The sequence below is a fragment of the Amblyomma maculatum genome, chromosome 3, assembly GCF_055883805.1.
Source record: "Amblyomma maculatum isolate TAMU_Amacu chromosome 3, ASM5588380v1, whole genome shotgun sequence".
Classification (NCBI taxonomy): Eukaryota; Metazoa; Arthropoda; class Arachnida; order Ixodida; family Ixodidae; genus Amblyomma; species Amblyomma maculatum.
Genome location: NC_139346.1, coordinates 154,531,132 through 154,551,591, shown reverse-complemented (window position 1 = coordinate 154,551,591; position 20,460 = coordinate 154,531,132). Strand labels below are relative to the sequence as shown.

Genomic DNA, 20,460 nt, shown 5'->3' with positions numbered 1-20,460 from the left:
AAAGAAGAGAAAATGAGTGAACCTTCGTAACTTAGACTTTGTCACATGTACCAACGTAATAGAGCGGGGACTATAAAAGATTGTAAGACAGAGCGAATAATAAATAAAATATATCTTGAGCTACCGACACATAACATACTTTGTATTTTGTTGCAGTTTATCTTACATTGTGCTTATATTCATACATGAGTTGTTTCACCAGAAACAATGATGCGCAGACTTTTGCAAGCCTGTTGCAATGGCAAAGGGAAGCGATTGTTGTTTTCGTTCCGTGATAGCGACCTATTCCACAAGTGACCAAAGTAACAGTTCCCTAAGCTAAAGGAGAGAGAAAGGCCCAGTTCGCAGCAGGGAGATCGTAAGAGAACCGCGTTTCTTTTTTCGCCGGTTGATTGATGATTGCGGCGTCCCCTCCTCGCCCGCCATCTGTCTTCATGGGGACGCATCGTACTTGTACAAAACGTCGTATGACGCATGGATAGGAACATACAATAAAAGGGCGAAAGATGTACAATACGAAGAAAACTCCACGGGCGACTTCTTTTATTGCTTTTATTTACTTTTCTTCATCGCGAACTGTATTTGACATGAGAAATCGCAATCTTTGACTGCAGTTCGGCCTTTCGCAGCGGTCAATAATAATTGTACCGAGCTTTAAAGAGAACACGTCACATAGTGAGCTATGGCAATATTTGCGGAAACCTGTATGTATAATCAAGATAAATTCAAGTATGGCACAGAAATGAACTAAGTGTATCAATGCAGCTACTTAACTACTTCCTTTATGCACATACCTGCCTGGCCCCTTCTTTTTGTTCTCCGAGGTAACGAATATGTAGCAAGTATAGTGGATCTCTTTTTTTCCTGCGCCAAATTTCAGAAGAAATAATGCTGCGCGAAAGCATTTCAACATCTGCAGTCCGGCTATATGCCACTACAACATGGCATCGGGAACAATATAGGCCACAGGTAACAAAGATGTATGAAAAAGCTTTAATGAGTTATTCTAGAGCCAATCGCATCGGAAATATTCGAACCCGACAATTGTATTTTGCAACCCCACAATAGATGCACACTAATTTAGTAGCTCCAAATTTAAACTTTCTAGTCTAAGTGTGAATTTCACAAACATATAATGTTTTCAAAACTTTTCAGTCTTTATGCACCGGCATACTGCTGCAACATTTCTAGAACCTGTCGAGCTTACGGCTGTCTGCATAATGCAGCGAGCGTATTTTCTAAACAGGTGCCTATAAATCACAAAGGGGCATAGCGCACGAATGTTAAAGGAAAAAAAAAACGAACAAAAACAGCGCGCCTGCGCCCAAAACGTTGCCATAATTTTGAATATCAATCGGGGACGTCAGGGCGCAAAGGGGTTGTATTCTTTTAAAATGGGCCTGCTTTCACCATGACCTCCTTATACCCTCACAGGCCTTCTTAGCTGAGTGGAGAATGCGTCCGCTGCCTCAGTGCATGAACACGTGCCATCGATTACGGAAAATGAGTGCAGATATCATGAACTCAGGCTAATGGTTACCGGAACTTTTTTAACAATTTATGCACAGTTAAGCTAGCGGGGTACGAAGATCTAAAATAATATATACTCCCCGCATTCTGTTAGGTCTTGGACTGAACAAAGGGCTCTTCTGCATTCAATACCCAATTGCTGCTGGGCGTCACAATGTCGCAGAACAGCCTTCTTACCAACGACATCACGTTTCTTTTTGGCCAGTTTGCCTTGAGTATTATTTTTGTTGAATGCTGAACGCTGCTGGGCGAAGTGGCACGTCTTAGTATCACTTTGTGCTGCAACTCGGGGAGTCGCAGAATATCGGTCTGTGTTATTGTTCACTGATGTCCTCGAAGTTCTATATGTAGATAGCGTGATATGTTGGGGGCCGTTGTCATCTTTTTCGCCCGATGACCCCCAACACATCGGTGGAAATAAAGTTTCGAATTGAACTGAAAAATATATTCGTAGATTAAAATGATCGTTTGAGCATTCGGAATTCGTAACTACTACCCATAAGGTTTTATGCTACCATCTCTACTTTCAGGTAGTCATTAGAGAGAGCACTTCCAACATGGGGCCCTCGGCGAGCAGATGCTTCATGTGCTACTATTGAAGGACTACCTCAGTAACGGTTCGCTGACCTGATGTGGGATCTTTTACGCGCAGGAGGAGCGTCTCAAGGAGCAGGAAGCCCAGCTAACCCAGCTGCAGAAAGAGCTGGATGACCGCTGCGAGATCAGCGCCGACCTGGTGAGTGGGGTGCTGGTTAGCACTTTTCGACACAGTTTCTCGTTTTGTGTCTTTAAAGGTGTCACTGAGCTGTGTGACTTCTGGCAAAAGCTTTACGTAATTTTGGAAACCTCTGCCCTGGGTCGTTAAGCAGCGCTATATTGCGTTGGCACATGTAAGACGGGGAGAGCTGTTTTCGTTATTTATTCTAATAAAACCATCGTCTCCTCTTCTCAACATTGTACCCCTGAAAAAGACATCGATTCTGCACGCTGCAGTACTGTGCAGAATCTAGGGTATTTTGATTACTGCAACGAAGAGATCACTCTATAAGAAAATACAGAATCCAGAGCATCCAGAGCCTAGAGAAATCGTAGTGCAAAACACGAAGGAATATGGATTCTTCGAAAAATTGTCTTTTTTTTTTCCTTTTCGTTTAGACGAAAGCCGTTAGTTGAAGCGGCGGCAAGTCATGGTATTAACTCTAAAGTCAAAAATTCACTAACTCCGCATATCTGAGCGGTTCACTACGGCACCTCTCTTATACGCTGGGTATAGGTGCTAAATGCTATGAGGCGAGAAAATAACATTTGCTTTTTGAAGGTAAATGGGAGATCCGTCAAGTCACTTGATTCGACTTGGTGAGACAAGGAGGCTGCGTTCAGCGTCTTTATCATCGCTTTAACTGCGCTTCTGAAGCACCAATTAAAACAATTATCTTCGCCGTGTCTTTTTAATAAATTCTGCACAACCCTCTTCTTGCGATGCTGTGCAGTGGCGATCCGCGCAAGCTCCCAACAAGTATCTGCTTTTAAAGTTCTATAAATATGAATGCTTGTTTTACTATCTTTTTTTTTTTTCTTTTTACCCCAACCTCTGAAGAGAAGTGTTCTTCCGCGACAGAACTCTCGCGTCCAAGCGAACGGTCATGAATGTTTCATGATGAGTCCAGACTCTCGGGGATTTTGCAACAGGCACTGACATCGACGTCACTGAAAAATTCCCTTTTTTCCCCATACCTTGACAACTCCTAACCCTAACTTGTTGCGAAGTATTCGCCGGCGAAATAAGTTCATCCGTACCAAAGCCGTCCTCAGGGGAATCGCTTTCTACCTATTTTTTTTTTTCATTTCTTTTTTTTTTCTTTAGACGAAAGGCTCCTGTGCAAAGACCTTCTGTATAAACCTTTCAAGGCCTTTCGGAGCAAGGAGCTGTCAGTTTAGCTCGGCACAGTTTCCTTCTTCCGTTTCTTATACGTCACCTCGGCCATTACTCTGACCGCTCTCAATTCATCTTGACCGTCGGAAAGCGAACGTATTCTGCGATGCGCTCTGTCCCGTAATGTAGATAAATGAGTACCGGTGTCCAAACTACCGTCTCTTCTCTCTGGAGTTTTTTATGAGGCTCTAAATAATAAACCTATCTATACCTTCATTCGAAAGAAAAAGGATGGTCTGTCGTAAAATTTTGCAATGGAGGTGACAGATGCTGAAGCTGAGAAATGAAAAGCGGAAAGAAAGTAGTTAGCCATTTCTCATTAGCCAGTTATTTGTGGACCGGGTATCGGGAGAAAAAAAGACAGGTGGAATCTTTGTTAATTCTTTAGCAACCGTAAAACCGAGAGTGAACAATTTAATGGCAGTCGGCAGCGTACGCTAAAGTAGCGTGTCCAAACACTTGAAATGACAAGTTCAGTTTTAAAACGCATGCTTGCAATGAATAAAAATAAGGAGACGAGGCAGGAGAGAGACGGAGAACATATCGACTTTCGCCAAATGGCCTCACCGCGGAAGTCAAATGATCGCTCCGAGGCGAAAGGCGCCGACGTTATCGCATCCGCGTTCCTCCGAAATATCCCGAGAACGGCGAAGGAGAGGTGGGAATACCAGACACCGCAGAAACCGTGAAATGACAGCTAAAAAATTCAATATGCCGTGGAGAAATTGATGAAGGCCACAATATGTCACGCTGCTTCCGCGCTTCGGCTTATGGTCTCGGATCTCTGCGACGATTGTTGCACGGTAGCAGTCCTCGAATTGTACTGTTGTTCTTGTTCCTTTTTCCGTCTCCAGTCATGGCTGTGTCTTCTTTCTGAGAAAGTGATTCCCGAGGACCTCTACATGTGGACACAGGAATTGCGAAAACTCGGCTTCCGGTGCCGGAATGCGTTTATAACGTCGTCGGGTGGGTGACGATGACGCGCCATTCGCTGATGTTCGGTTAGAACGGCGCACTTTTAATCTCGCTCCGTTACACATTGTGTCCTTTGTCATGAAAATGCAGAAATGGCATTGTTGGACTTTATTATTCCAGCTTTCGTCTGTGCGCATATTGTCCGCACGAAAAATGAATGAAGGTTGCGTTAAAAAATTGCCGTAATTTGATTCATGGTGATGGAGGCATAAAAAAAAAAACGTGGCAGGAACAGTGAGTCCGTGCACTTGGGACATTGGTGAAAATAAAGCCATCAGAAGTTTCTTTTCCTTCGATTCCTAATAAGAGACAAATTCTGACCGGCCAGTGATACTGACAGAAAGTGCGTAGTGCCGCTTGAGCTGAGGCGAAACTAGAAAAGAATGAAAACGGAATGGTATCTTTACGCCATTCAGGCCTTGGTCGATGTGGTAGCCTTTTCGTTGGGGTTGGGGGGGGGGGGGTGCAAACAGAGTGAAATCCCAACACGTCTAACGTATGAATATTTGCATAGCTTGATATATTTATTGCGGCGTCCTTCAAAGTTGCCTGCGCCTTTTGTGAAGCATGTATACAGTGCAGCACCTACATTTCGTGAATGAAACGTATCAGGCTCCATATCCACCCCATAGGTGTATATAGCGACAAGGTGTACAATATATTAGAAGAGCATAGCATAATGGAACGCCTAAAGAACAACGTCTTTTTGCACAAACGAATGAACGTTACGCATCTTGCACAAACGAGTAAACGTTACGCCTCTAAAACATAGCATTCTGTTTCTCTATGACGGAGGACCGCTATTTTTAAGTCGAAAGCCTTTCTATGCTCGTGGGTAAAGTCCGCGAGATTTTTTTTATAACGTTGTTTATTGCCTCGTGGCATAAATAAAATTACAAGGGGTATTAAATGAAAGAAAAAAGGTTGGCTGTTCTAATAAAAATCAAGAGGGAACGGTGATAAGGCCCCTGCGTACAAGCAATGTAAGAAAATGAGTTGTTCGGCGAAAGGCCCACTGCCCTCAGGTGCCGAATTCTCGTCGGCTTCAGTGCCGGGCAAACGGGCAAACCCACAACGAGTACCCACCGGGGTGGCGCAGTGGTTACGGCGCTCGACTACTGTTCTCAAGGACGCGGGATCGAATCCCGGCCTCGGCGGCCACTTTTCGGTGGAGGCGAAAAGTAAGGCGCCCGTGTGCTGTGCGCTGTCAGTGCATGTTAGAGAACCCCAGATGGTAGAAATTTCCGCAGTCCTCCACTACGGCGTCTCTAACAGCCTGAGTTGCTTTGGGACGTTAAACCCCACAAACCAAACCACAACGAGTGGTGAATATCTGCCTCATTATTTTGTGGGCTGTAGACAAGACACCCTCACGGGGATATAAATATTGGTGTGGAGGCCATATTCGCGTTGCGGCAGGTGTGAGGGCAACACCAATTCGGATTCTCCGTAGCGCAACCTCCCCTGCGCTAGTAAGACCGCTGGGGAAGGTTACCGCACACGGAGGGACAAGGACACGCGTGCAGCGCCGGAGTTGCTCCTTTCTTGCGAGAAGGAGGGTGGCATCATCCATACTGAGGAAGCATGGCATTGAAAATGTCAGGGTTGCCTGGCGGGTTGAAGAATCGGCTGAGCTTTGCGAACTGTAGCTCACGTGGTACCCACTCAATGCGAGTGGTTTGCGGGATGCGAGCCGCCAGACGACGTATATTCTGGTAGATTTCTGGGCTGCGACTGACGCGTCGGAGCAAGCGTGTTACTTGAAGGGTGTCGGTGCGGAGGACAATTTTGGCTCGAAGCAGTAAGTTAATGTCGGATACACAGTGAAGCGCGTCTTGGACGGCAACCAGCTCAGCACAGAAAGAGGAAGGAGGTTCTGCTAATTGATATCTGAATGTCTTAGGTGTCGGCTTACAAGGACAATGATATGCAGTTGTCATTTCACATCCGTCAATGCTGGCATCTACGCGCGCGCGCGCGCACACACACACACACACACACACACACACACACACACACACACACACACACACACACACACACACACACACACACACACACACACACACACACACACACACACACACACACACACACACACACACACACACACACACACACACACATACACATATATATATATATATATATATATATATATATATATATATATATATATATATATATATATATATATATATATATATATATATATATATATATATATATATTGTGAGCGCAACGCGTGAACTTTCACCTCTTTCATCTGTATGGATCCATCATCATCATAATTATCATCATCATCGCTGACTACTGCTCGGAGCGTCGCGCGCTGTGTGCCAGCTGGTTCTGGAATAGAACAGACGTTTTGTGCAAGTGCTGTCCCACAAGATATATATATATATATATATATATATACAACTACTGAGTCCTGGAGCAGCTTGGTGTCTTGTCCCGTGATCCTTTCGCGAAGGGATGATGTCACTTAAGATGAGGTTGATCAATGAAGATCAATAGTTTGTTGTCGCTCATCTGAGAAAAAATTATGGAAGAAGAACTGGCGACGGCGGCGACAATATGACGTTCCATGTAGCATAGGTCCGGAGTGCTCACGGTGAGTGCAAAAGAGTCGCCTGAAGGCTACAAGCATCACATTGTTGCTGTACCAGCTCATCTAGTGTGTTGAGGTGAGCATTCTCTTGCAATGCCACAACCGGTGTGATGTGGGGGAGACAAGTGATGGTTTTCATAGCCTCTCTTGTCAAGTGCTGAAACTGTGCTTGATAAATATGAGGCGCGAGAGTTGTTCACGAGAATACGCGAGATCGCGCGGTCAGTTTTCTCTAGACGTTGCAACAGGTTCTGAAGTCGCCATAATCTTCCCGTTCGGCTGGTTAGGCCTAGTCCCTATAAAAATATCCATAGGGCCACGTGTGAGTCAGCTCAGTCTCACCTATCGAGGAGAGGAGTCCTGAGATGCCGAGTTCGTCGACGACGAAACTAAAAAAAAAAAAGAGAGAAATAAATAAAATCATAACAAGTACACAAACAAGCAATATAGAGGTAGAAAAAAGGAGTACGGGCTTTCATCATTAAGCTCTTAAGCAAAGCTAAGTGTAATCCTGTAATTATTTTTTCTGCTGGATGCATGCGTATACGAGTTAGCTGCTAGTCGCGTCACGCAGCCAGTCCCACTACGGGAAGCGTTGGTGACCAGGAGAGATTCTGTCAAAAATAAGCTTTGCGGTGCCCTGAGTTCGTTATATCAAGAACAACTGTTAAATTTACCGAAACCGTCTTTGCACATTTTTATCCCTTCTTTATGCGTATATCTGCTGCATTCACATAACGGTCGTGTATACTGTTGGACGTCTTGAAGGTGGCTCCTGCACTCCGTTGCGTTTCACTATCAGCTTAAGTGTGATGATGGCTATACACTGTGACTCGGTCGTTTCTCTCTCTGGTTGTCATGCTTCCGCTGGCGAAAGAAAAAATCCCATTTTACTCTAAAATTTAAATACTACTTCCTCGGAAGTAGCAGTTAATTCAATCTTGATTCAGTACATTATACGGGCAAAATAAAAGAGAAAGGAAAAGACACACACGGCCACAGCCGTTACTAGGTTATTACTCTTTATAGCGTGTAGCCCAAATATCCGGCTTGGACCTTTAGATTAACAGTAGTTAGCCGCTGTGTTGGGTGCAGCATAAAGTGTTATCTGCATGCATCTTTGTTTTTGGCACAATGCGTAGAATACCTGCATTTGCTACGTATAAGAACCGAATTTTAGAAGGCACAAAAGGGTGGCACCGCCTTCCTGCACCAGTTTAGCCATTGAGATTACACTGTATGAATAAATGCGTGCATTATAAAAAAAAAACGCATTATCAATTCTGCCTTACACTGTCAGTGTTTCAAGTTCGATTTGTCGTTTATCCGCATTTCACCATCCATACGGGTATGCTATTCTTTCGCACAGTGTCAATCGGATGCATGTTACGATCTCACAGACAGTCACAAACACGGTGTGTAGCGCGGATCGCCGATTGTTAAAGGCGCACAGGAACCAAGCATCGTCTCCCCTCATCTCATGACCTCTCTCCCTCTCTTGACAGTACCAATGTGCAGGCCCGGTGGTTTTAAGAAACGAATAAGTGCCTGGTAGGCCTTCACCGCAGATGCTTTTACTGTCCAATGACCCTTTTCTTTGTCAGCGGGCGTGTGTCTAGATTTTTCCTTTTATCCTTCTCCTTTATATCCCTATATCCCCTTTTCCCCTGTGCTGTATAGGAAACCAGCTTATTTTGCCGATTAACCACTCCGCCTTTCCTCTTCCTTCTCATATCTCTTCCTCCAGTAGCAGAAATATATGTGGACGATATCGCATATCCTTAAGAGAACACCGTTCTTGTCCCACGACAGTCTGATAACAAAAACTTTCTTGTTAACACATGACATCCTGCAGAGCTGCAGAGGAGAGGAAATTTATAAGGAATAACAGTTCCTTATAATTTGTTTATATTTTCCAACGGCTGACACGTATATTCATGACCCCAAACGAAGAAATAAGCCAGAAGAGTTATTTAACTTTTTTCTTTCTTGTGCTTTAACCGTCTGGAACGATGGAGAATAGCAGTGCCGGTAAGAATCTCCGCAACATTTACGACGATATTTTCTTCACAACAGTAGCTACATGAAATGCGTGCTCTTGGAAACCGGCTCTTGCAAATTGCCCCACATTATGCTGGAAAGGAAAGCTAAGGCCATAAGCAGCGGGAAGAAATGTTTCGCGACAAAGCTAAGAGAGTGCCAGAGCGAGTTTTGATACCTTTTTGTCAGAAAGAAAACGACAAATCTTCACAGAGAAGTAAAGCGAGAAGAGTCGACTCGGGGGAGCGTTCTACGGCGATGATGGAAACCGTGCTGCGAAAGCCTATAAACGAAAAAAATTCTTGACAAAGAAGGAAAGCATTTCCCTCTCGCGCCTGCCAATGTACATTCATGTCTGGATGGAGCAGTGCATATCAGCCGTCTCCTTAGCCCTTCCTACCCCCCCCCCCCTCCCTTCCTGTTTTCAGTGTGCTCCCTCACTCACTTTCTTACCCGATTCTCTTACATCTTTTGTCCGGGCTGTGTTCTCCTTGGCCCCTTTTTAGAATTTCCTTTTCTTTTTTCTCTCTCCTGTCTCCTATTCCAGCTCACCCATTCATTCAAAGAGCGTTCCGGACAAGAAAGAAGTTCCTGGTTATTTTTCGCTCTCTCTACCACACTTTTTTTTTCTTTTTGTGCTCACTGCGCGTTGCGTTCTTGCCTTTCTTTGGGAGTTTAGAGGACTTGTTTTCGTATCTTTTCTTTTTGCTCACCCTCCTAGCGCTTTCCTTTCACCGCGCTATCTGTTTATCTTTTTCCTTTTTTTTACCTTTCCCGCTACTATCCTGTTCAGTTTAAACACCACTTCCTTTTCTCACCCACCTCTCATCATGTTTCTGACTGTTTAGTTTGATTTTATTTCTTTTTGGATGACCACTACTATTTTCTGCCCGTTTGTTATTCTTTTTTTTTTTCTACAAAATTTTTCGCGTCCCGTTTCTTCTGTTTTGTGTTTTTATTTTGTCTCGTCGCGGAAGCGCGTAGCGCACTCTGAGGCCTGAGTCGACGAGGAGGACTGAGTGAGGGGCGTCTCCAGGCGGCACCCAAGCTGCGGCAGCGCGCTGAATATACGACCTAGATTTAAAGCACCGCGTCTCGAAGACGCGACGTTACTCGCGCCCTTATCTGGCGTCGCTGAGCGTCGATGTGGCATGGCGTGAAAAGGGAGCCTCGCTGAGGCGAGCTGAGCGACCACTAATACTGGGTCCCGCGCATCATTCTTTCTCGTACGCTCCTTCGTTCTCGTTTCGCGTTCCGACGAAGCCAAAGTGGAGGAATTCGATTTGCGTCTCAGGCTGAGGGATGCAAGTGTATCTCTGGGTCCGCTCTTTCGATCTCTCTCTGTCTTGACAGTAAGTGATGGCCTTCCAAATTCCTTTTCCCCTGATCGTTGCGTGTGTAGTGCCGCGACTATAATTGGCTGTTGTGCTTCGCTGCGGTAATTTATTTGCACAGCTTTGAAATCAAACATGGCTCACGGATACTTCCCTATGCGTGCTCCTTTCTCTAAACTAGAGCTCGAGCCTATAGCGTTCGTTCTGTCGGCTCCCATTTTTTTCTCGGTGGCATTTGGAGGCTGGGTTTTGCCTTGGTGTCTGCTTACCAACTACTCTCATATCACATCTTCGGAGGGTGATCCTTTTGGCATTCTAAGGCATTCTAATAGTGCGTGACCTCCTTCGCATACAATTAGGTTTGGCGGAGAACGTTCTCTGCCTTTTAATTAGCACATACTTAACCTCCTACGATCTGAGAAAGCCTTTCAGCATTAGCGTATACCTCTGTCACACGGTCACATATAGTGTGTAGAAGGTTTATTTTACACGTTGAGGACGGCGTCGAGGTCGGCGAGGAAGCGGGGCGATTCAGACCGGCACTATGGTCTGCGCGACAATAACTCCAAAAACTGCTTCCTCTTCGTCAACGTCCTGCGAAGGAGCCCATTTTCTTCTTCACAATGCCCCCCCCCCCCCCCCCCCCCCCCTTCCCGAGAAGAAGGAGCCATCCTGGCGACTTAAGGGGACAAAGATACAATAGACTCGTGAACGGCTTAAGGCGCTGCACATGTACAGTCTCGCGGCCACGGCGTCGGAAATTGGAAGATGACGTAAGCGGCTCAACAATGTAGTTCACTGGTGAAGTGCGCTCGACGACACGGTAGGGCCCATGATACTTGGAGATTAGTTTTGTTGAGAGGCTGGGGCTGCCGAATGAAACCCATAACCACACGAGTGAGCCGGGCTCGAAGTGTGGTGCGTTCTTCTGATCGGTGTCATGACGATATTTTTGGCGCCACTGAGAGTCAGTCGTGAACGTCCGTGCAATCTGGCGGCATTCTTCGGCGTACTTTGCAGCTTCGGTCACGGTAGTACATTCTGATGGGTCAGGGATGTAAGGGAAAACAGTATCAAGGGGAGCAGATGGATGCCGACTGTAAAGCAAAAAGAACGGAGAGAACCCCGTGCTGGATTACGTAGCAGTGTTGTACGCGTGGGTGATATAAAGAAGGACAATGTCCCAGTTCGTGTGGTTCGACCCGACGTACTTCGCGAGCACTTTCAGAGAGTGACATTCGCATTTACTCTCATTCGCGCAGTGTCACACGACGAACTTCAGTGACTCTCGTTTCAGATCACACTCGTCCGGTAGTGAAATCGGTGATATCTTTTTAATTGGTCCGACCAGGCGAGTAGTCTCAAAAGAAATGCACCCCTCGGAATGTACATATTTCTTCATAATTACAGTGTCTTGAAAATTTTATCCTAATATCTCGATTGTGTCCTTCAATGAAAACCGGTTATAAGTCACCATAAACTAAAGATAATGCATATATACTTGGAAACATACTCTATGTGTCAGTGTTCTTAAGCACATTGAATGGCAACGACGTTCGCTTGCAGCGCTGCTCTTCGATGACCTTGGATGACCTTCGAGTCGCTGGCTTCTCGCCAAATTCCAAGCTCAAGCGAAGTCAATGCAATGCTATCCCGCGCGCCCATGTGCAATATATTGGTGCTGCGAAACGGTTGCATTCCTTTATTGGTCCCAAGTCGCCCCATTCTGCAGTCCTCCATGGTTGCCTTGCTCGTCTGTCCTGCATTGACTTAGTTCTTGTCTCGAATAGCGAAGGTCTTTGCAGTCAACAACATGAAATCAGATTGTCAAATAAACTCTGACATTTAACTTGGAGTAATTGTATTCATTATAAAATTGCTTTCCGCAGGTATTCACGCGAAAACAAAAAATGGTTTCCGAAAGGCGCTGCAACTTTCATCACCACTGTAATCGTTCCCAACTGACACTTACTGTTTCCATCTGACCGAGCGCACTGAAAGTGTCGCTCGTTCTAGGGAAGTGTAACTAAAACTTCGGGAAAGTGTAACCAAATCTGATGTTATGTCACCACGGTATCTGTTTCTTACCCCATAAGCGGCAAAAATGACAGCGGCTTGGTAAATAGAACAGCGTACACCAATAAGGATGAGTGCGGCCGAGACACCAGGAGGCCATTGAGGAGCGTAATTTGTCTTTTCCCGCCACGTAGCCCAGCGGGTAGGGAGCGCGACTGCTGGTCGCAAGGACGTGGGTTTGAACCCGGCCGTGGCGGCTGTTTTTTAATGGAAGCGAAAAACAAGGCGCCCGTATAAAATTCGATGTTAGGGCAGGTCATAGAAGGTGGTTGAAATTTGGCGAGCCCACTAAAGCGTCCTTCGAAGCCAGAGTCGCTTTAGCATGCTAACCCCAGCAAATATAGTAAGTAGTATGACGATGGTTCTCCTTCTCCACGTTCCTGGTTAGTGATTGTCAGGGCGTAGAAGTTGCCGACTTGAGGGATTTCTTTGCACCAGAGGTGCCCGTCGGGGGTTGTCTTGTGACAATTACAATGCCTGGACTGAAAGATTGTGACTTGAAAATATATATACAGGAATAACAGAACTATAAGTTCAAGTACTTCGAGACATTACAATCGTAAGTACTAACACTAACACAAATGATCTGGCATAGCTGAAAATGCATTACACGATCTGGTCATCGCCCAGAGCAATTTTTCGGACTTCAATGCTCTGTTTTAAACGCCTAAAACTCAGGCCACATTCTATAGGACCCACGCACGGCAAATTTGCCAGACGAATAATCAACAGCTCATGTGGCACGCCTCTACAAAATATTGATAAACTACACACAGTTCTCGTAAATGTATACAAAGCGAAAAACAAAATAATGAAAAAAGCGTTGTTTTAATTCCTAGCTTGCATATCCCCAATAAACAGCACGCTACTTATAAACAAACAGTTTATCGAGACATTTTGCCACTGGTTCATCAGAACAGTTTTTATTCGTTGACTGGGATAATTCAATCGCATCGTGAGTTTGTCGCCGTGTCATTCGCTAAAACGTCATTTTATAATTTCCTTTTTTGTTTACTGTTATGTATTTTATTGCTTCGTCGCTGTAATGTCACGGTGATAAATCTTTTTTCAAGCCGTAAACAAACGCCTTTATTCCTTGGCCCCTTTCGCAAGGCATACTGTACGTTGTGAAGAACAGATATACAATGAATGAATGAATGAATGAATGAATGAATGAATGAATGAATGAATGAATGAATGAATGAATGAATGAATGAATGAATGAATGAAATTTTCTTTAAAAACAGAAAATTCTTAACCGAGATTACTCGATTGGCCTACTGGGTTGCGTACGACGCCGGAGTGTTCTCGCTGCATTACAGAAACTCTCCGCTACCAGTTGCAAGATACAGTGCATGCTAACTGACTAAGCTGTTCCCACACTATGGTCTGTTTCCAAACATTTCTTGATCTTGATGTCCCCCGGAATTCTGGTAATTATCGGACTCGGACGAGCCAATCGCTGCCGGTGAACAATGCCAGTGTCTCTGCAGCCCAACAGTGTCCCACTTCTCCATGTGTCACTTTTCAAACAACTGTTGTTTGCGTCGTCTACGCTATGGTCGCATTCGCTCCTGTCTGGTGGCGCTTAATTCCCTTCCATAGGCTACAATAGCCCGTTTCTTGGAAACTGTAGACAGTACGGAATCTCAGGCGTCTTTCGGGGCCTCAATCAGTCGTACCGCCGTCGAACACTTGTCACTATTATTGGTCTCCATCATGAGGGAGCGCTTGAATTGCTTCGTCCAGCAGTGGTTCCTCCTCGTCAGACTCTCTCAATAGGGTGGCTGTCGCGCTATTGTGAAGTGTATGGTAGACATTTGCTAGCGGAGGAGTCGTCCAGCGGCGGCCCTTTTGCTGCTGCACGTCTTGCACCTCTTTTCAAATCGGGCGCAAAGGGAGCAGCCCTGTCGGCGTGAAGAAAAGTCCGCAATCCTATTTCTCGCTGTCATGTGTGATTCGCGAGGACCGGCCATTACACAATACGCCACTGTCTTGGCCGTAGGGCGCTTCGTATGCCTTTAAGCCACTTACCACCGATTTTATGATGGGGCATCTGGTGAGTGAGTGCGGCGACAGAGCCCTGAGAATTGTAGACAACTTTCCCTACACCCCAGAAACGCGTACACGTACATATATAGGTTTCCCTGAGCACATAGTTCATGCACTCTCCCTTGGCAACAGGTGCAGTTTCATCAGCAGAGGGCTCATTTCGTTGGAGGCATATGGCAAAAACGTCCTTGACCCTGTCATTCCAGTGCGCATTAAGAACTCCAAGACGATCAAATTTACTAGGAAGCCCGCCTATGAAGACTCTCGGGGCCTATGCACTGCTTTGTAACCTTGCATTCGCAGCACACTACACCAGACCACGCACCACATCACATCACACCACACCACACTACACCATGCCACCACCGCACCGCACCACACCGCATATACAGTGTCGTACCCTAAACCATACCCCATAAAATATTTTACCGTACCACATCATACCACGCTTGCATGGTGTCATTGTCATGCAGGTAACCGCTCAACACAATCCTAAAGCTGATACCTATTATTTTACGTCTTCAGGATTCCTTGCTATCTATTAGGAGAAGCTGTAACAATAGAGTAAGATCGTGTAAGAAACACACAGACGTTTAAAACATATGCTCAGTTAATAAAACTGTCATATTTTGTAACCTAGTTCGGCGCATATGATAGCCTCAATTACTTGCGCGCCATAAAACACAACTCAGGACTAAAATTTTCGGAGATTGAGTAAGAAGCTTTCGCTGCTAACCACTTTACAATATCCGTACACGCCAAGCGACAGCGTGAGGTGGATGACTCATCTTAAATGCGTTTCTTAATGGTAACAGCTCAAGCGATAATGTTGCCGAGCAGTCGCTTTGCCGGCTCAAACCGGCGCTTGTGGCCCTTCATTCAACCCGCCTTTAATCGCTGAAACCCCGTCGTGAAGTTCCCGTATGTGCAAGGGTGCTTTGTACTCAAGCAGCATCTATGAAACCTACACGATATGCTTTGCGATTACTGCATTTCGCCAGTCCGAAAGCTCGGTTAAATATGAAGTACCCGATCTGTGCAATGAAGCATTAAATTTGCAAAGGCTACCGTCGTGCAGCGGTGGCATATTTTAGAACGCTGCTGTATTCTTTATTCAGCAGCCTTCGCGGCGTCAGTTAATGGCGCCCGGTCATCAGGGGCCGCGCGTTCTCCACGACCGTTGTAATCTCCTTCCCCTTTCCGCAAAACGATCAGCCCGTCTTCGCTCTCGTACACCCTGCCCTGTTTGCCGCGACTGAGACTATGATCCGCGCTCGGCGTGTGATAGGTCGAGGCTATTATTTTGTTACAGTATGTGTTACCGAGGCGTTGTCAGAACCGCGCGCAGTGCGCTATTTTGTGCATTCGTGTTTTCTCGGGCACACTAATATGATGTCGGGACTTCCATTTTTCGGATGTGGTTGTAATGCTCCATAATGCTCATATACAACACTCCAATGGCACATGCGGTTACGTAAATAAAAGCTTTATAGATACAAAACGTATTTTCATGTCCGATTGTAGACGCATGCCTCGCTAATACTATGGAATGTGTCGAAGCGGCAATCATTATGCCGTGCCATGTAGGGTATAAACATTTATTTTAGATATCACACCGCCGACGTACCAAGAATATAAACATTATGGGCACTGACAAACTACATTACGCGTACACTGCGTTCTCAAGTCTCTCTCTCTCGTGTGATGCGCGTCTGTCTCTCAAGAAGCCTGTGTTGCAACAGCCCAGCTTCCTCCGCAATCCTCCGCACGTTTACTTCACGTCACCGCCCCACTTCAACGTGCCCATCTTTTGTGTGCAGCGAAAATGTTGGAAATAAACTTCGAATATTCGGCTATAGTCCGTAGCCCTATTCCCTGTCCAAAACGCTAGCCGTCTACAAAACATCTTCACAAAGTAGTTATGCGCCATTTTAGGCTGGCAATCACGGCGGGTGTGCTGGACGCATTGTTTCGACGATGGCTGTCGGGGAGTGTGACGCCCGAGTGTTTAGCGCACCCTGGTCGAGGCCTTCCGCGTATTATAGAGCATGATCTCACTTTAGTGGCCATGACGATGCAGCCCATCACTGTGCTCTCTATATGTGACGGCTCCTTGCCTGACGACCGGCGACTTCGTTTTATTCAGCGCTCGCGCTTCCAATGCAGTCTCTGTCGCAGTGACTGACTGTGCCGGCCGTGGGCCCTCCATAGTGGATAGGTGGGCAGCGGCCACATCTCCAGGCTTCTGCTGGTAAGCCAACTTGGCCCTAGCCACGATGTAGGCGTGCGCTTTCTCGACGTTCCGCTGAAGGCGACCGCGGGTGTCGAGCGAGTACGCCAGCAAAGATGCACATGCCAGGACAGATACACCCAACACAGCGACGATCACGTACAGCCTCTCGTAGTTTATGAGGACCTCTGCCACGGTTTCTTAAGGTTGCATGATGCCTTCACTTAAGACTCCGGTGGATTGGCGGGTGACCAGTGGCGAGATCCGGGATGCAGCGAACAACGACTGTGGCAAGAACTGTAATGCGACGGCCACCATACCGCCTTTTTCTGTTTCGTTTTCTTCAATAGTGTCATTCGTTTCGAGGCTCGGTGCGGACGATGCCTTATTGGCACTCTGCATATACATTGCAATTCAGACTATACTTAGAAATCCTGACGAAATTATCTTACGACCTCTCTTGGAAAGCCCGTGCCTAAAATAGCCTCTTTACAGTTAAGAAAAAAAAAATATAGATCATAGGGGTTCGACTATTCTTAGTTTCGCGACCGTGAGCCATCGGCCCCAGCCGCAGTCGCTAATGCAACGTCTGTCTTGGCTGGCTTCCATGCTTGGTAAGCTTGGTAAGCAGAGAGCAACGGACTTGAAGCCATCTAAGTGTAGCGTCCACAAATCGATCATTGCTGATAATAAATGTTTTCCAATCCAAAAATCTTCTCTGTAGCGTGTCTGCTTTAGCGAGATGGCGCAGTTGTATGGCGCGCATTTACGTAATCTAAATGAAGGAGCGGCGCAGATGGAACTTCATGAAGACGACGATGTTCAATGCACAGCGCAAGATGAAACAACATGCGATGGAATTATACATCTCAAAATCAATATCTCTGCACCCCAATTCTTGACTGATCCCCCTGTGTGGGTATGTGCCATCAGATTAGAGGAGAGCGACAACAACAATAACGACAACATGCGGCGTACGAGTACGTAGCGCCATTTCTGGAACGAATGCAGTGTTACGTGCAGGTGATGATGGTAATAAAAACCTTCATTGAAAGCCAACAACTTATATTAAGGGAAGGATGATAGGGTTCCTTTATAGCCGCTGCCCGTACTCTTTCAACAATGGCTCATGCTCCTCGGGATTCAAGCCTTCTAGCTCTCCCACTTTAGCTGATTTATTATGTGAATACTGTTATTTTGCTGGCAAGCCCATACCATGTGGCATAAGTTTGGGTATTCTAGGCACAACATTTGCACTCGGGCTCAATGGCGTGAAGAGTAGCTAGGTTATTAAAGGACACATAATGTATAGATTTCGAAGCTTGTGACAATCTTGATTTACTACGACCCTTTCCGGGCCTCAGTGCCTTTGAAAGATGGAAGTGATTTACTATGTCTGATATGTTGGTAACGGAGCGGAGGAGCTTAAATCAGTAATCAGTAGAAGGATTCCGGGGAAGAATAACTCGGGACGAAGCGTGTGCTCAAATTTTTTTTTTTTTTTTTTGTTGTTGTTGTTGCGAAAGAAATACTACGCCAGGTCTAACCGCTCGATGCTGTGTGCCGTGTTTGTGTCCGTGCCCGTGGTCCCTCATAATAAAGTCAGCCTGCCATGACGCTTTAATTCACGTTACCCCTATGCCACGGGCAGGAGCTGCCAACTCGGGTCGCTGCTTTCATACGGGGGGGGGGGTCAGCCTGCCAGAACCGTTTGCATTCTCGTTACCCCTGCGACACGCAGGCAGGTAGGGGAATAATGTAGCACGCAAAAGAAGCTTCCGTCGTTGCTTTCGCAGTTAAACTAGGGGTAACCAGAGTTGAACCACAGCTATATTTTTTTTATCAGGCCCGTTTACACAGATTCCACGGTGGCTTATAGAAAGTACTAGGGCCAGTAATAATGTCAAACTCGCAAAATAACGCATTAGAGCAAATCCTGTAAAAGTGTCTGTTTTCGTGCCGAGGATAGCATTAGGAAACACTAGCGCGTATGTAGAGCCTCTCGTAATCTCCATCCCCAGCTTTTGCGCCTGTCTATAAGGACATCTAAAAAAAATAGTCCAGCCCTGGGTGGCATTCGTGACACCTTGACAAATCCACAACCTCTCCGCTATCACGGCAAATTTCAGAGACGAAGAAAAACAGCGGACTACATTTGCCAAGAGCCAGCTCTGATCTTGACACTCTGTCTTGTAGATACTCGCATTTATTTTTCAAACCATGATAGCAAGCGCTAGAGAAGAGTTTGGGCAGAGTCCCCGCTGCGCATTGGTGACAGCGGCTTTCTGTGAACCAAAGGGATGCGGCTCTTTTGTTCGACCGAATAAACAACCCTTGCAGGAAGAGTGGATCAGGCGTACATGGGGTAGCGAAGAAAGACAACCCGATATGTCTGCAGAAGAGCGTTGCCTCAGTACTTCTTTTGCTTCTTCCTCAGTGCTCGTCACCTGCACCCTCGTCCATGTACATTGCTTTTCTGCCCGAATATACTGAACGCCTGAGGTACGCGCGCCGAACTTTACATTTTTCATCGGCGACCTCCACATCGTGTATAGCGAAGATTGTGTGCGCGGTTAAAAAAAAAAAAGAAAGAAAAAAGGGGGAGGGGGAATCATTTGTGGTCGAACAGCACTAGGACGAAGGAATGACTTGGAAAAGAGACAGGCAGATGAGCGCTACCTTCTTCTTCTTTTGTTTTTGTCGCTCGGCTGTCCTCCTGCTGTTCAACCTATAATGACGTGCTATCAAATAGCCCAGCTACCATACTTGTACTCAACGGTATTCATTTTATAGCGTCCGTCAATAAAATTAGCTGTGGCTTAGCTCTGGTTAAGCCTAAGTGATTGCGAAAGCAATACCTCCCTGGCTGCGCTTGGCTCTGCTGGTGGTTTGGCATGGCTTCGCCTTTTGTGCAGCTAAAGGATTTACTCTGGACACAACATGGTTTCTACTGTTTGTTTATTCTAATGAACACGCTTTGGTGGTCCGTAAAGTAGTGACTCTTGGTCTGAACACTGGTAATTACATAGTCGTCCGAATGTCTATACATCATTAAGTCTAGACTGCTACCCCATTGGGTAGAACTCTTTGGTTGGAGTGGACATGTACAACTCCTCAGACATGACTAAGCGGAGCGCGCCTAAGGCGTCCCGTTTATGGATGGAAGGATGGATGGAATATAGGAGCGTCCCCTTTGAAACGGAGTGGTAGCAGTAGCTATCATGCTCATTTTATCCTCTCCTAGCGAGCGCCCTCACGCGGCGGGCCGAGGAGGCCGTCACGTGGTAGCCGCCGCGCCGAGCGAAGGAACGAGTACGGCCGAAGAGACGAATTGGGGCCCCTGCTCTCCTCTAGTCGTGACGTCACGCTGTCACGTGGTAGCCGCCGCGCCGAGCGAAGGAACGACTACGGCCGAAGAGACGAGTTGGAGCCCCTGCTCTCCTCTGGTCGTGACGTCACGCTGTCACGTGGTCGTGCGCCGCAGCTGCGCCGGAGCGAAGGAACGACCTCCACCGACGGCAGAAAAGTGCTAGCAGTATTGCTTTCGCAACTATACCCGGAAAATAATGAGGGTGGCTGCAAAGACCCAGTCGCTTTCCTGAGGGTGCCATGATGCCTAACTCAGGAGGAGGTGCTACATCCATTTCTGGGTCTGCCTTGTTGTCCACCTTCCTCGGCT

The 20,460-nt window shown here is 46.3% G+C and overlaps 1 protein-coding gene across 2 annotated transcripts in view; it reads left to right on the top strand.

Annotated features, from left to right (window-relative positions):
* The window catches only part of Rbp (RIMS binding protein), a 375,020-nt gene that overhangs the window by 244,277 nt on the left and 110,283 nt on the right, over positions 1-20,460 (top strand). For both annotated transcript variants that reach the window (XM_084598275.1, XM_084598276.1), the window contains exon 6: positions 2,183-2,266. In XM_084598275.1, coding sequence (XP_084454401.1) covers positions 2,183-2,266 — 84 coding nt within the window. The remainder of the gene's footprint in view (positions 1-2,182; positions 2,267-20,460) is intronic.